The sequence below is a fragment of the Cryptomeria japonica genome, chromosome 1 (assembly GCF_030272615.1).
Source record: "Cryptomeria japonica chromosome 1, Sugi_1.0, whole genome shotgun sequence".
NCBI lineage: Eukaryota > Viridiplantae > Streptophyta > Pinopsida > Cupressales > Cupressaceae > Cryptomeria > Cryptomeria japonica.
Genome location: NC_081405.1, coordinates 462,581,670 through 462,595,424, shown reverse-complemented (window position 1 = coordinate 462,595,424; position 13,755 = coordinate 462,581,670). Strand labels below are relative to the sequence as shown.

Here is a 13,755-nt window from a genome sequence, read left to right as displayed (position 1 = left end):
CATATAGCTGTAATGTTCATGGCAGCCATATGTACTCAGAATTACTGAGTCATGAATGTCAAGAGTTTTGGTCATTAGTAAGGACTTGTTAACCTTATTTGATCATGGTCTTTGAATGAAAGGAGGAATAAGGATTGCATTTTGATTGGTATGTTGATTGACGGGTTTCATGGCAATTGTTTGATGAAATGTCAGCTAGTTGTAGATATATGTTTTGTGTCCAAATGAATGTAATGGCTTTATAAATTAGCTGCATTACCATCCTAGGCAATCATTCTATCATTAGAAGCCATTTCTAGTTATTCATTAGTGGGAAATATGTGGTTAATAACTCCAACACAAGTCTGAAAATTCTGAGACAGCAAATCAGCATAACACGCAAACTACATAAACCGCATAACACGCAGTTGACAGCCAAATATTCCTTGCACATTCAGTCTATCTACTGCAGGGGACATTTCACCATGTGGGTGAGGATGCCAGGACTTCCATTGGAATTCTGGGATGAGAAAATCTTTAGATGGATTGGAAGTAGGTTCGAGCATTAGGTGGCTACAGATGACGTGACTAAGGCAAAATATAGGTTAGTTTATGCCCGGTTTTTTGTTATGTTGATGTTAAAAAAACTTTACCAAATTTTATAACATTACAATCAAAGCTAGGAAAATGGACCCAGGCTCTGGTATATGAAAATGCCACTGTTTATTGCCAAAAATGCTCCAAACCGAGACATTTTATCTCAGACTGCAGAGCCCCACCGGAGAAACAACTAAAACTCAAGGGGATATGCTCTTCCCCCTAAATGGAGGAACATAAAAGTGATGAGGAAGTCTTGGAGGATAGGACGAATGTTTACCCATTCCCTGATGAAATCCTGAAATTGAAGGAAACTCCTAATAAATTCAATCCACCTTCAGAGGACTTTGTTTCTCTCGCGAAGACTATCACGCCTGTGGTTGCGTAGCTCAAGTCCCCTGAAAAGCATTTAGAGGATGGAAAAATTGTCTCCACCCCAAATGTTGGAAAATCTAGTGAAGTGACCTCTAAGGTCCCTTATGGTGATGTGATGTTGGATAATATTGGCCCCTACTCGTTGAAGAATGAGACCCCAGATTCCAAGTGCTACTACAAGTAACCAAATGCCTAGAGATGATGAAGAATGGACAACTCAAAAAAGGAAAACCAAAGCTAAGACAATTGATGTGGAGGTGGAGAATAAGACTGGTCATCCATCACAAAGGCTTTCAAGGCAGAAAGAGGTAGCAAGGGAAATTGCCAATGGGGAGGCAGAGGACCCTTGACGTTCCATCCAAAAGTAAGAAATGAAGTTCCTCTCATGGAATATGAGGGGGTTGAACAACCCTCAGAAACAATTTATGCTAAGGGACTGCATTTTTGAGAAAAAGATCGAGATTCTTTTAATTCAGGAAGTGAAGATGACTATGGAAATCTTTTCCACTATTGCTGACACCATATGGCCAGGGTCTACCTTCTTCATTAGTGATGCTAATGGAGCTTCCAGGAGAGTGGTTACTATGTGGGACCCTAAAAAATTGATGGGGGATATCCTTTCAACTTCACCAAATTATCTACCAGTTTCATTCAATTCGAACAGCTGCTCATGGCACCTTTTCAATTTTTATGCCCCTAACACCTGCTCTAGCTGCAAACTGGTGTGGAAAGAGATTTCTACTTTTATTATAAATGACTACGGTTCTTTATGGATGGTGGCTGGAGACTTTAACTCACCTTTATTCCCCTCTAAAAATCTTGGTGGAGTCATAGATTACTCTGATAGTATGTCTGACCTGGCGGACTTCATTAGCAAGGCAGGCCTCTTTGACATTTAATTGACAGGACAGCCCTTCACTTGGTCTAACAACCATAAAGGGAATAGTCTTATACAGTTAGGCTTGATAGATTTCTTGTGTCTGCCAATTGGGATATTGGATGTAATGCCACACTTAATGCCCTCCGAAGGACTGTTTTAGACCATAATCCTGTCATTTTGCATTGGATAGACAGACCCCCAAGTGGACCTCACCCTTTCCGTTATTAGATTATGTGGGCTTCCCACCCGGATTTCAAGAGTTGTGTTCAAAGTTGGTGGGATACTCCTGTGTAGGGCTCAACTATGATTCGTGTTTATGTCCCCTTCCTAACTTGCCCTAAAATCACAATTGAACAAATTAGGGTTAGGGTTACATCTTACCAAGCAAATATTATCTTTAATAATGCGATCCTGGATTTGAATCTTGCAATCATGACATAGACAACATATGCAAATATATATACATAACCCTTCATTTAGTTGTCCCTTGAAAGAGACATTACCCAAACCAAATCAACAATCACAATTCCCCATAATGTAATTGCTACTTAATATGAAATGGTAATCGATTAATGATTAATCGCTGCTTTGGTATAATAATGATCACTGCATTAATTTAATGAGACCGATGCTTTAATATAATGATATCATCGTTGCCTTTGATACCAATGATAGTGTCAACATTATGATCTGTTCTTTTCCTTTGTGCCTAGATGTAGATACATAACGATGACTTCTTTAAGATCGATGTAGTAGCTGTAGGTGCCCAACATAGATGGCATCAGTGGCTAAGGAAATCGAACAATATGATAACCTTAAAACCCTCATTTATCTTCCATGCTAAAATTAAGATTTGTTTCCAATGCCTTGTCTCATCGAGTATGGGTATGGTAGGTTTCAGATTAATTAAATTGTGAAGTCTTACTGATAAGACAATTTTCTGAGAAACAATAATACTCAATCTTATTAGGAAAAGCACGTACAAGCTTGTTATTATTTGATGTCTTTTCGCTTAAGAGTGATTGAGAGACTATTCCATATCGGGGGCATGACATGAAACAACATGAGTTCTCCCTATTTGCTTAAGGGCAAAAACCCTTTGGTGAATCTGATTTCGAGGGCAAAAACCCTCCTAGCTAGTTGAGTGATTTCATCTAGAAACCATCATTGTGTCGAATGCTGAGTTTTTCCAATTTGTTATTGATAATGGAGATTTTGATGTGTTTTCAGAAATTTTAGGGTGCAAGTTTTAATTGTGTTTATTGTCCTGGTTCTAGCTTGAATTTAGGAGTGATTTTTGGCTCTTCAAGAGTGTTGTACTTCCTTATTTCAAGTTATGCTGTTTTCTGCAGCAATAATTAAAGTCATTTCAAAGAGATTTTCTCTACATATTGAGTTGTATCCTACAGTTAAATGGTGTTTATATAGTATTTAGTACGATGGACTGAAGGCATTTTCCAAACCCAAACAATCTGATATGACAGTTTTGAGTAATGTTTAGTGAGTTTGGAGGTCTACAATCAGCATTCTACATCATCCTTTAGCCCACTTTGGTAGTGCACTTTATTTTATTGAGGCAACATGAATTATATAACATCAACCTATGATTTTATGGACTAACTTATGTATATGCAGCAGTGTTTTCATTATTTTGAATAACATTATTAATGTGTGCATCTAGTTTCTCTTATCAATATCATTCTCAATTGTACTTAGTGCATTCCATGCTCATATTATCGTAACTTTGGATGGTAGTACTGCCAAATTGTCGTTCATTTCATGTTCAACATATTGTAAAACCGGATGGTATACCACCAGTTTTAACATTTATCATTGAAGGTCTTGGTCAGTTCACCACTAGACAAACCCCTCTTCTTTTCAAGCCTGTTTTGGCATTTTGATCGAATCCACATGTAATCAGCCATTTCGGCTTGATCAGATAATGTTGTAATCTGCCAGTGGATCTGCATTCTCTATGCATGCTTGTCCACCGAAGAGATGTTGATTTGGATTGACTCTACCAATCGTATACTTTGGTCATCTTGTCATCTTTACAATTCAGCAATATGCATTCATCTAGATAGAGTGTGTGTTGTCCAAACACCATATGCTCTCACCTCGGCCACACTAAGAACTTGGTGATCAAAAAGTGCATGGACTTGTATTTGCATTTTCTATATGATGAGCACATGCTTATACGAAGAGGGGGGGTGAATCACTATAAGACAATCCTTCACTTTTTCAAACTAACAACCACAACAATATCAATTACACAATATCATTCACATAAGATCTAACAATTATGCACCACAAGGAGAACACACAATTTACGTGGAAACTCTTATGAGAGAAAACCATGGAAAAATATTGCTCATATAAAACTTCTCTCAAAAACTTTGCAGGCACCAACGTACTAAAGACACCAATTCCCACAATTCGCAGGCACCAACCCCCACTACTAAGCATCAACTTAGCAAGAGACACCGTTTCTCCTTTAGGAAGCACCAACTTCCAAATGAGTAAGTATTCTCCTTTTTGAAATATTTCTTATTCAATGGATGACAAAGCCTTCATCAAATCTGATTGCAAATATCTTTTATCTCACAAATCTGCTCTTGAGTGATGCGCCATTTATTGCTTCCTCAATAAATTAACTCATTGATGATATATCATTTTTCCCAATATTTTCTTTCAAATATTCTGCTCTAAGTCTGCTCATAACTTTAATATACTTTCCTTCAAAAGTTTCTCACAATCACGTATATCTGCTCCATTACTTTCAATATTTTTCTTCCTACTTGATTGGTCATCTCTTATTGTTCCATCTCTTTATTCCATACTGGCATATTTTCCTGCATATATTTCTGCTTAATGTCTGCACAATATCTGCTTTTATTTATAATATATGTGATATTACATTTATTCCACGCTCCCTTTTAAAAACTACACATCTTATTCTAATTTTATATCTTTATGCCACTTAAGAAAGGCATCTCTTTGAATAGAGACAAACTTCTAAAAGGACATGACTTTATATCAACCTTGATCGCTGCCCTTAACTTCTTAATCACTGACTATATAAAATTAATTGTTGCCTTTATTAAAAGTAATCACTGCCTTGGAAACACTACTCATTAATCATCGCTGCTCCTCGAACTATATTCGCTGCTCCTCAAATCATATTTGCTGCTCCATACTATAATCATATTCACTGGTCCATATGAATTGCTTTTAATTCCTTGATCACAGCTCTTCTAACAAACATTATCACTGCATATATTAATCCTTCATACTTCACTTCTTTGGGCAATTATCTTATCATTGATTTATATGGGTTTCATTGTCATATTCAAAGGGGTTCGGCCTCCTTAATTATGTAATTTTAATTTATTTAACTTCTTCATAAGGGCCACAAGACTAGGAGGGTCGGCCATTTAGAGAAGTGGCCTAGTTAATACTATTTCAATTTCTCCCATTAGAAATAAAGACTTTGCTGCAATATCTCCTAGTCCGCCAGCATGTGCATAGGAAAAATACTATCTCATGGGTTGGTCCATTAATGATCTTAATGATTACCTTGAATTGCTATTAGTGGCCTTTGGCCTTTGGCAATTTTCCTCTTCAATGACAGTTCTTTCCTTTGACATCAATGACAACAATATGACTACAATATTTCCAACACTATATTGAAAAATAAAAATAAAAGTTGTGTGGGGCTACTACAAAAAGTCGAAGAACTTTTCAAATGATAATGATATGGAGGAAAATGTGAATCAGCTTGCTACTACTTCTTTTCTTTCTTTTAAACAAAATGCTCCTCAGAAGTTTAGGAAACTTCAAGAATATTTGGATGATGTACTTCAAAGTCCATTGAGTGCTAACCTAATTACAATTCCTCTTGTCTGTCCATTAGATCCCAACAAAACACCCCCTAAACCATATAACAATCTTGCAACTATTATAGAGTTAAAGGTTACTGCAGACAAAAGAATAAAACACAATATCTTATCAATAACAACACAATTAAGGTTGAAGGGGTAAATGATAATGGAAATCCATCGGTTGTACCCCCAAATAGTAGATTACACTTGCTACTACTTCTTTTCTTTCTTTTAAACAAAATGCTCCTCAGAAGTTTAGGAAACTTCAAGAATATTTGGATGATGTACTTCAAAGTCCATTGAGTGCTAACCTAATTACAATTCCTCTTGTCTGTCCATTAGATCCCAACAAAACACCCCCTAAACCATATAACAATCTTGCAACTATTATAGAGTTAAAGGTTACTGCAGACAAAAGAATAAAACACAATATCTTATCAATAACAACACAATTAAGGTTGAAGGGGTAAATGATAATGGAAATCCATCGGTTGTACCCCCAAATAGTAGATTACACTTGCTACTACTTCTTTTCTTTCTTTTAAACAAAATGCTCCTCAGAAGTTTAGGAAACTTCAAGAATATTTGGATGATGTACTTCAAAGTCCATTGAGTGCTAACCTAATTACAATTCCTCTTGTCTGTCCATTAGATCCCAACAAAACACCCCCTAAACCATATAACAATCTTGCAACTATTATAGAGTTAAAGGTTACTGCAGACAAAAGAATAAAACACAATATCTTATCAATAACAACACAATTAAGGTTGAAGGGGTAAATGATAATGGAAATCCATCGGTTGTACCCCCAAATAGTAGATTACACTTGCTACTACTTCTTTTCTTTCTTTTAAACAAAATGCTCCTCAGAAGTTTAGGAAACTTCAAGAATATTTGGATGATGTACTTCAAAGTCCATTGAGTGCTAACCTAATTACAATTCCTCTTGTCTGTCCATTAGATCCCAACAAAACACCCCCTAAACCATATAACAATCTTGCAACTATTATAGAGTTAAAGGTTACTGCAGACAAAAGAATAAAACACAATATCTTATCAATAACAACACAATTAAGGTTGAAGGGTAAATGATAATGGAAATCCATCGGTTGTACCCCCAAATAGTAGATTACACATGTATTCAAATCTATTTCCAAATCATTCACATAATGTTGAGGCACATGATATGGAAATTAATGATGATAATGTAGAATACGAGGATGTATCATGAGTAAGTCTTTGTCAGAAATATTGAGTCTAATGCTAAATGTTTTTTATTAAGGCAAAAACATGTTTTGAAGGGACCCGAAGCCTTTAACAGTATCAAAGCTCAGTGAAGTCTTAACAAGAAATTAAGCCAACAATGAGCACAAAAACTGAACAGCCCCATAATAGAAATAAACAACATTACATCAAAGGGGCAAAGACCAAATAGAGCAAAAAACAAACACAGGAGAAAGCAAAGAGCACAAAACACAGAAAAGCCAGAAGAGAACCAGCACTAGAACAGCAGCCCTAGTCCAGCAATTTCATGCTAAATGCTAAATGTTCTCCTCCTATGCATCCGCCAATTTCAATTTATGTTGAAATCCTACAAATTAGATTTTACTATGGACCTTTGTGCATTAGGCATACATGAAGGAATGGGAAATTCAAAACATTCTAATTGATCCAACTAACTAATACAGCATATGCATAAAAGATATATTGGTTTGTACAATTGGAAAAACAACCTCATATGCTCATTCAAGAGTTTCTTTAAAGATGATGAATGGAATGTTACTTAAGACTTTCAGTTGTGTCATTTTGCCACTTGAGTTTGGACCAAACATGGTCCAAATTTTCTGCCAGTCATCCCTCCTACAAATTGATTTTCTATTTTATTTGTAAGACAATTGCTAGAACATTTAGAAGCAATTCCTTCAATGGTGCATCAATCTATTAATCTGTTCGTGAAGGAAGAGTTATTGAAGATCAAAAGAGATAGGTCTAAACCAATCACGAAGTTGAGTCACCTCACCATAGGCTCATATATTCCAACCCAAAAAGAAACTCCATATGAAGATGACGTAGGTATTCACAAAGAATTTCAAGATGTGTCTCAAGAACAAATATAACAAGAAAGGAGAAACAACAAACAAAACAAAACGAGCATCAAGTTGAAAATCATGTGCAAAAATAGAATAAGGTAAGAGTCAAAGAAAGAAAACATCAAACAAGAACAAGAAAGGTACAAAAGAAGTAATTGTGACACCACCACTAGAGTTTCATACACAAAAGACTATATAGAAACCAAAGAAAGAGGTTGTGGTGCATCAAATGCCTATCATTCCAGCACAATTGCAAGTTCAAACACAAGAATATATAAGAACCAAATTACCTAATGTTTAACCTATTAAACATGTGTTTTTACCTACCTCAAAGAAATATCAAGAAGAAACACATGTACTTGAAACAATAAGTAAAGAAGAAAAAGCAAAACAACAAGGGGACATGTTGGATGATGCCTTTTGGTACAATGATGATCTAATGGATAAGACACAACTAGAGGTTCCAAAGGTGGTACAAAAGAAGAAATTCTCAATAATTTGAGCACCCCTATAAGCACATATTCATGTATACCTATAGGTCAAATATCATTTGTTGTCTCCTTCTCATTTTCGTATTTGATTTTATGCCTTGTTTATTGCATCTTTCATGTTCATTTCATCTTCTATATTTCTTTTACATGTTTATCATCCACCATTTGAGGGGCATATTCCTTCTAATCACTTTGCCCTCTTTTACAATTAGCCTTAATTAATCTTGCTTTCACACTTGCCTTCATTACCCACTTGGGTTGCCCACTTGCTTATGTTTATGCTTTGTCACCTGATTTTACATTTGCCTTTGTTGTTTCATCCACTCGTTTTTTTCTTAACGTGTTACATTGATCTTCTATTATGATATAATGCTTCTTAGAGCTTATCTATCAATCCTATATTGTTATGTCATGCTTGCAAGAGCTTGTATATTGATCCTACTTTACATCATGATATACATTGATCTTGCATTGGCATATTATGCTTATTACATTGAACTTATAATAATACATTACACTTTTAGAGTCACCTTTGGTCTACCATTTGTACCCCTCTTACCATATCCTTAGCATTTATCCTTTACATTGGAAGGCATCAAACCTTCGCTAACTATATGTTACACACTTGTGGTTACATCTTTACAATGAGAAGCATCGCACCTTCCCAAAAAGGGATAGTGTGCCTTCCCCCTTTACATTGCATCTTCACAGACATATCTTTAGAAGTGGAAGCATCATGCTTCCCCTACACACATCATTGCAGCTTCGTACCTTTATTGTGGCTTCATGCATTTATTCCTATCCCCAACCCGTGTGCTTACCATGCCTATCTTCCAAGACATTTATATGATTGTTACACAATGCAATATTTTACAATCAAAACTATATATGCTTACATGATTATTTTCTTGCATGCTTCATTTGCATTTCCTTTTCAAGTATCATTTTATCCTTCCTACAATTCCTTGTATCTTTCAAAGGAAACCAATCATAGGGTACATATATCATCACTAACATTTCTATGCTCGTGATTTTAGGCAGTGATAGGTGCTACAAAGGCTCGATACCACAATCAAGCAGGATTTTATTGCATTACTACAATTGAGCAAATTACATTTTACAACAATTAAGTGGAGTCACATTACTACAATCAAGCTGAGTATTTCGTTCCAAACAATGGAATCTTTCTTACTTTACTTATTTCCTAGTATTCCTATTTCATACACAATTGACAAAGCTCCAATTCTGTATAAGATTTTTCATTTTTGAGACAATACACTTTTTCTCAATTATGCTGGATTCATGAAGAGCACCGACCAAAGAACACATTTACAAGATCAAAACTTGCAGGGTCCATTACTTTTTATGGATCACCTTGCATATCCTTAGTATTTTAAATATTTATTTTACATGAATGTTTGTGAGTGATACATACTTTGAGATACATGATCATTTTGGGGTTCACATGCAGCTCAAAGAGGAGGCAAAATGTAATGGTGAAATTTGCATACCCATGTCAAATATGATTTTATTTTGTGCTCATTTCTTAGAAAATGTCTCGACACATGTACATCTCAACAAATGGCAAAATCTTATGGGAAGTTGGATCACTCTCCTAACCTTATATCCATCCATACACAAATATGCTACACATGTATTCCTCTCCTATCCTTATATAGACACACTTTTATATGTTTGTCTTATCCACCCAGTTGTCACAACGACCTATGCACATGCCTCGATTTATCTATTAGTTGCTCGGATATAACTATTTACCCACACTGGAACCCTATAATCATTGACTTGTCCCTTTTCTTTTCAAATTTCAAATTTGGCTAACTAAGCCCATTCATGCTCCCACCTTGACCCGACTTAATACACTTTTTCCAAATCTAATAATACGTGCTTGTATTTAAATACATTTTGACTTGATGCATTCATGTTAATCATCCCATGAACATCCCAATATTTAAATTCTTCTCACTCTAGAGCTTTTATAAGGAGAAGTCAATAGTTTTGATGCACTAAAAAGGAGCAACAAATCTGCATACTAGGGCCCTTGCCTACTATCTCTCATCTTCGTACACTGTCTAGGACTTGATCTAGGAGAAGTTGTCTCCTTGCAATGTCTAGGAGAAGTTGTCTCCTTGCAATGACTAGACAGTTCTTTAAGGTATTTCTAAATACTATCTCCCCAACTCTTTAGGAAGAGTAAAGCAAAAATTTAATCATCAAGCGCACAAAAGAGAAAAATATCAGTATGTACAAGGATGAGTCCAGACATGGAGGCTTAGTTTGCAAATATGACTTAGTCCAATATCAACAAACTTGTACTCTAACAAAGTGCAGCTCGAGTGCAAACACTAAGGCATTTCACTAATAGAAAGGCATGGTTTCTTAATTCTTGTCTGATTCCAGAATCTATCTCCTTGACATTCATTCTTCAGACATCAAACTAAATACAGCTATTATCACAATATTTTACCAAATTAATTGTTGCAAAATATCAAATTATCATATCCCACCTGTTTTTAATAAATCTAGACAGATTATGTTTAATTAATTACATTTATTTAATTAAACAATACTATCCTAAAGAAGTGTATTTTACTTTACAAATACAAATCCATGTTTGAGCCAGAGCATCTAAGCCAATGAACAAACAGCAAAGAAAATTTACCAATTAAAACACATTACTATACGATAACCTTACAGGTCAAGAGATAAAAACTTCGAAATAAAGAAAAATAGATATGCTTGTTAAAAATATTCAACCAAATTATCTCAAAATACTCTTAAGTCTAAGTTCTTAACATCCGCCTGTTTACTTCTCGTGAACTCTTCGACTATGGAAGAAGCATTCATGTCAAAAGCCTATCTGTATCTAAACTGTCTTGATAAAAGCAAATATAAAATTTTAAAAATTTGAATTATAAAATTAGTTTTACTACATAAATTAATTAAGCAGAATTGTCACAAATCCTTGTCCAAGCTAAAGCTAAAATCACTCAATTGAATAAATTGGTAAACGTATTAATTTAATTAAAGAATAACAAAGCATTTCGTTTTTTTTTCCAAAACATCCCAATTAACCACCAGCATGACGCTCCGAAGTTTCTCCATGAAACCGTGTATCGTGCGGTTTGTAAAAATGCCTAAAGTTTAAACGCAACTATTGAAAACTGCCTACTAAAATTCCATCTTGCTCGAATCAATGTTGCTTCGCAAATATGAACAGTAGCAGCCACCAAACACATAAATTTTGCCAAACTGTAATTTCTGAATAACCCCCGTGTCAGGGAAAAGAATGACAACAATATAACTAAACTCGTAAAACTAAAGATAAGCAAATAAAATACCTGGAAAAAGGCGGAAGAGAACAAGCTGAAAACATTCCCTTCCTTCTACGCAGATAGTTTCTGCAGTTCACACATTCCCTCTTTTTCTTGGGCTCTGTGAACTTTAAAAGCCAACAAAATGATATTTTAACGAAACAACATGCCCACCTGGCTTCCGTTCCCGTCTTTATCTAGAACAAGTTCGTTTTAAAACGAAGTGTTGAGTTTATATATATATATATAGGGGAAGAGCACCAGTAGCCGTCATATCTAACTTTGTGCACTCACAGATTCTAAACGGTACATCGGATTTTGATTATTTTTTTTTAGTTGTCTTCGTATGCGACTTAACTGCTTATAGCTATTGATCTGGCTTCTGGGTAGTAACGATGCACGCCATGGAATCAGTTATGTGCACAAAGGTCAAAAAGTACACATTTCAAAATGTCGCCTGATACCCAACTAAAGATGTTTTAGTAACCGTCAACTCAAAATCACTAGTACTTGTTGAAAAATGTCTCAATAGTGGTGCACAAATGTTCCAATAGTGGTACACAAATGGGCCAATTAATTACAAAAAATGATCAGCTATTGGTACAAAACAAATTTATTAATGGTGTTTTCACTATGACAACTAATGGGGGGTCAACATGACAATAAGGTGACGATTATTGGAACTATGTTATCTATTGGTACTCTTCCCCTAGTTTTTATCTAAACCTCGGGAATTAGTGGGTGGTTAAGTAAAACTCATACCTACCTTCTCTTGTTTTGTTGATTTGAAGACATTTGACATGGTTCTTAAGGATAAACTATGGCAGAGAATGGAAGAACTTGAGATTCTTTTGCATTTTAGGACGGTTGTCTATAAGTTTTATGATGAGGTTAAAGTTAAAATCAAAACTTCAACTGGCATTTCATAAAGTTTTCAGAGTGACATTGGTGTTAAACAAGGGTGTCCCTTATCCCCTACTCTTTTTGGTCTTTGTATTGACAAGCTTGAGGAATGGTTAAATGCTTAAGAATGGGGTTCATTTAGGGGAGTTTGTGATAAGGCTTCTTCTTTATGTCGATGACCTTATTTTGATTGCAAATTTTGCTCAAGGGTTGTAAGAACACTTATTTGCACTTGAATGCTTTTGTAATGTTGTGGGGATGCAAGTTAATATTAGCAAGACTAAAATCATGATTTTCTCTAACAAAAGAAAGCCAAGTCAGCATAAGTTCTATTTCGGATGCAATATTCTTGAAGAAGTCAAGGAGTACAAATATTTTGGATCTGACTTTAACAACAACCTAAGTTGGGAAGGCTACAGAAATACGAGAACTTTAGGAGGTTGGAAAGCATTGTATGCTCTCCAAAATAGATGTAGAGAGGCAGAACTTTGGCACTAGAAAACTACTCGGGTTCTTTTTGGTCTTCTTGTGATTCCAATTGTGTTATATGGTGTGTGAGTTATGGGCTAGCAGCACCTCTATCTCAAAGTGGAAATAAATTGAGAAAATTCAAAAGCGCATGATCACAAGCAAGTTTAAAATTAAAAGCTCAGTTAACTATGATATCTTGTAAGTGAAGTTGGGGTATTCTGTATTGAAGCAATAGCTATGATGTGTCTCATAGGATATTTAAAGAAGAATTGAAAAAATGGAGGCAGATAGATGGCCTAAGTTGGTTTTTGGAGATAGCTTGAGCAAAAGAAAAATGACATGAATGAGATGAAACAACAAATGGCTGAGTAAATGGGATATTTATTTAAAAGTGTGTCCCATAGGCAAAAAAGAGATTAAGGCTTTTGTTATAGATAAGTTTAACAGGCATATTTTGAATAAAGGGCTAGGGAGAAAAAAGAGCTATTATATTGAAGAGTTCAATCCCACATATGATCCTTTTCAAAAAGTGTACATACAGTCTTGTATCCCTTGGAGGGCCAAAATCTGTATTGCTCAACTAAGAACCAACTCTCATCAACTTCGATGTGAAACCTGACGGTGAAAGAGGCCAAAAGAAATTTGGGAAGAAAGGGTTTGCATCTTTTGTACCTCTAGGGCAATTGAATTTGAAAGAAACTTCATTTTAGAATGTGATGCCTACAATGACATTAGGAACAGCTATGAAAATGTTT

The 13,755-nt window shown here is 35.3% G+C and overlaps 1 protein-coding gene across 3 annotated transcripts in view; it reads right to left on the bottom strand.

The window, feature by feature from the left end:
* The window catches only part of LOC131064177 (nudix hydrolase 14, chloroplastic), a 117,467-nt gene extending 105,634 nt beyond the window's left edge, over positions 1-11,833 (bottom strand). For 2 of the 3 annotated variants that reach the window (XM_057998209.2, XM_057998234.2), the window contains exon 1: positions 11,654-11,832. In XM_057998209.2, the coding sequence (XP_057854192.2) occupies positions 11,654-11,688 (35 nt within the window). In that variant the 5' untranslated portion in view covers positions 11,689-11,832. Of the gene's footprint in view, positions 1-11,653 lie in introns of all 3 variants that reach the window. The other variant, XM_057998215.2, reaches the window with a different exon arrangement.
* Between the last annotated feature and the right edge of the window lie 1,922 nt (positions 11,834-13,755).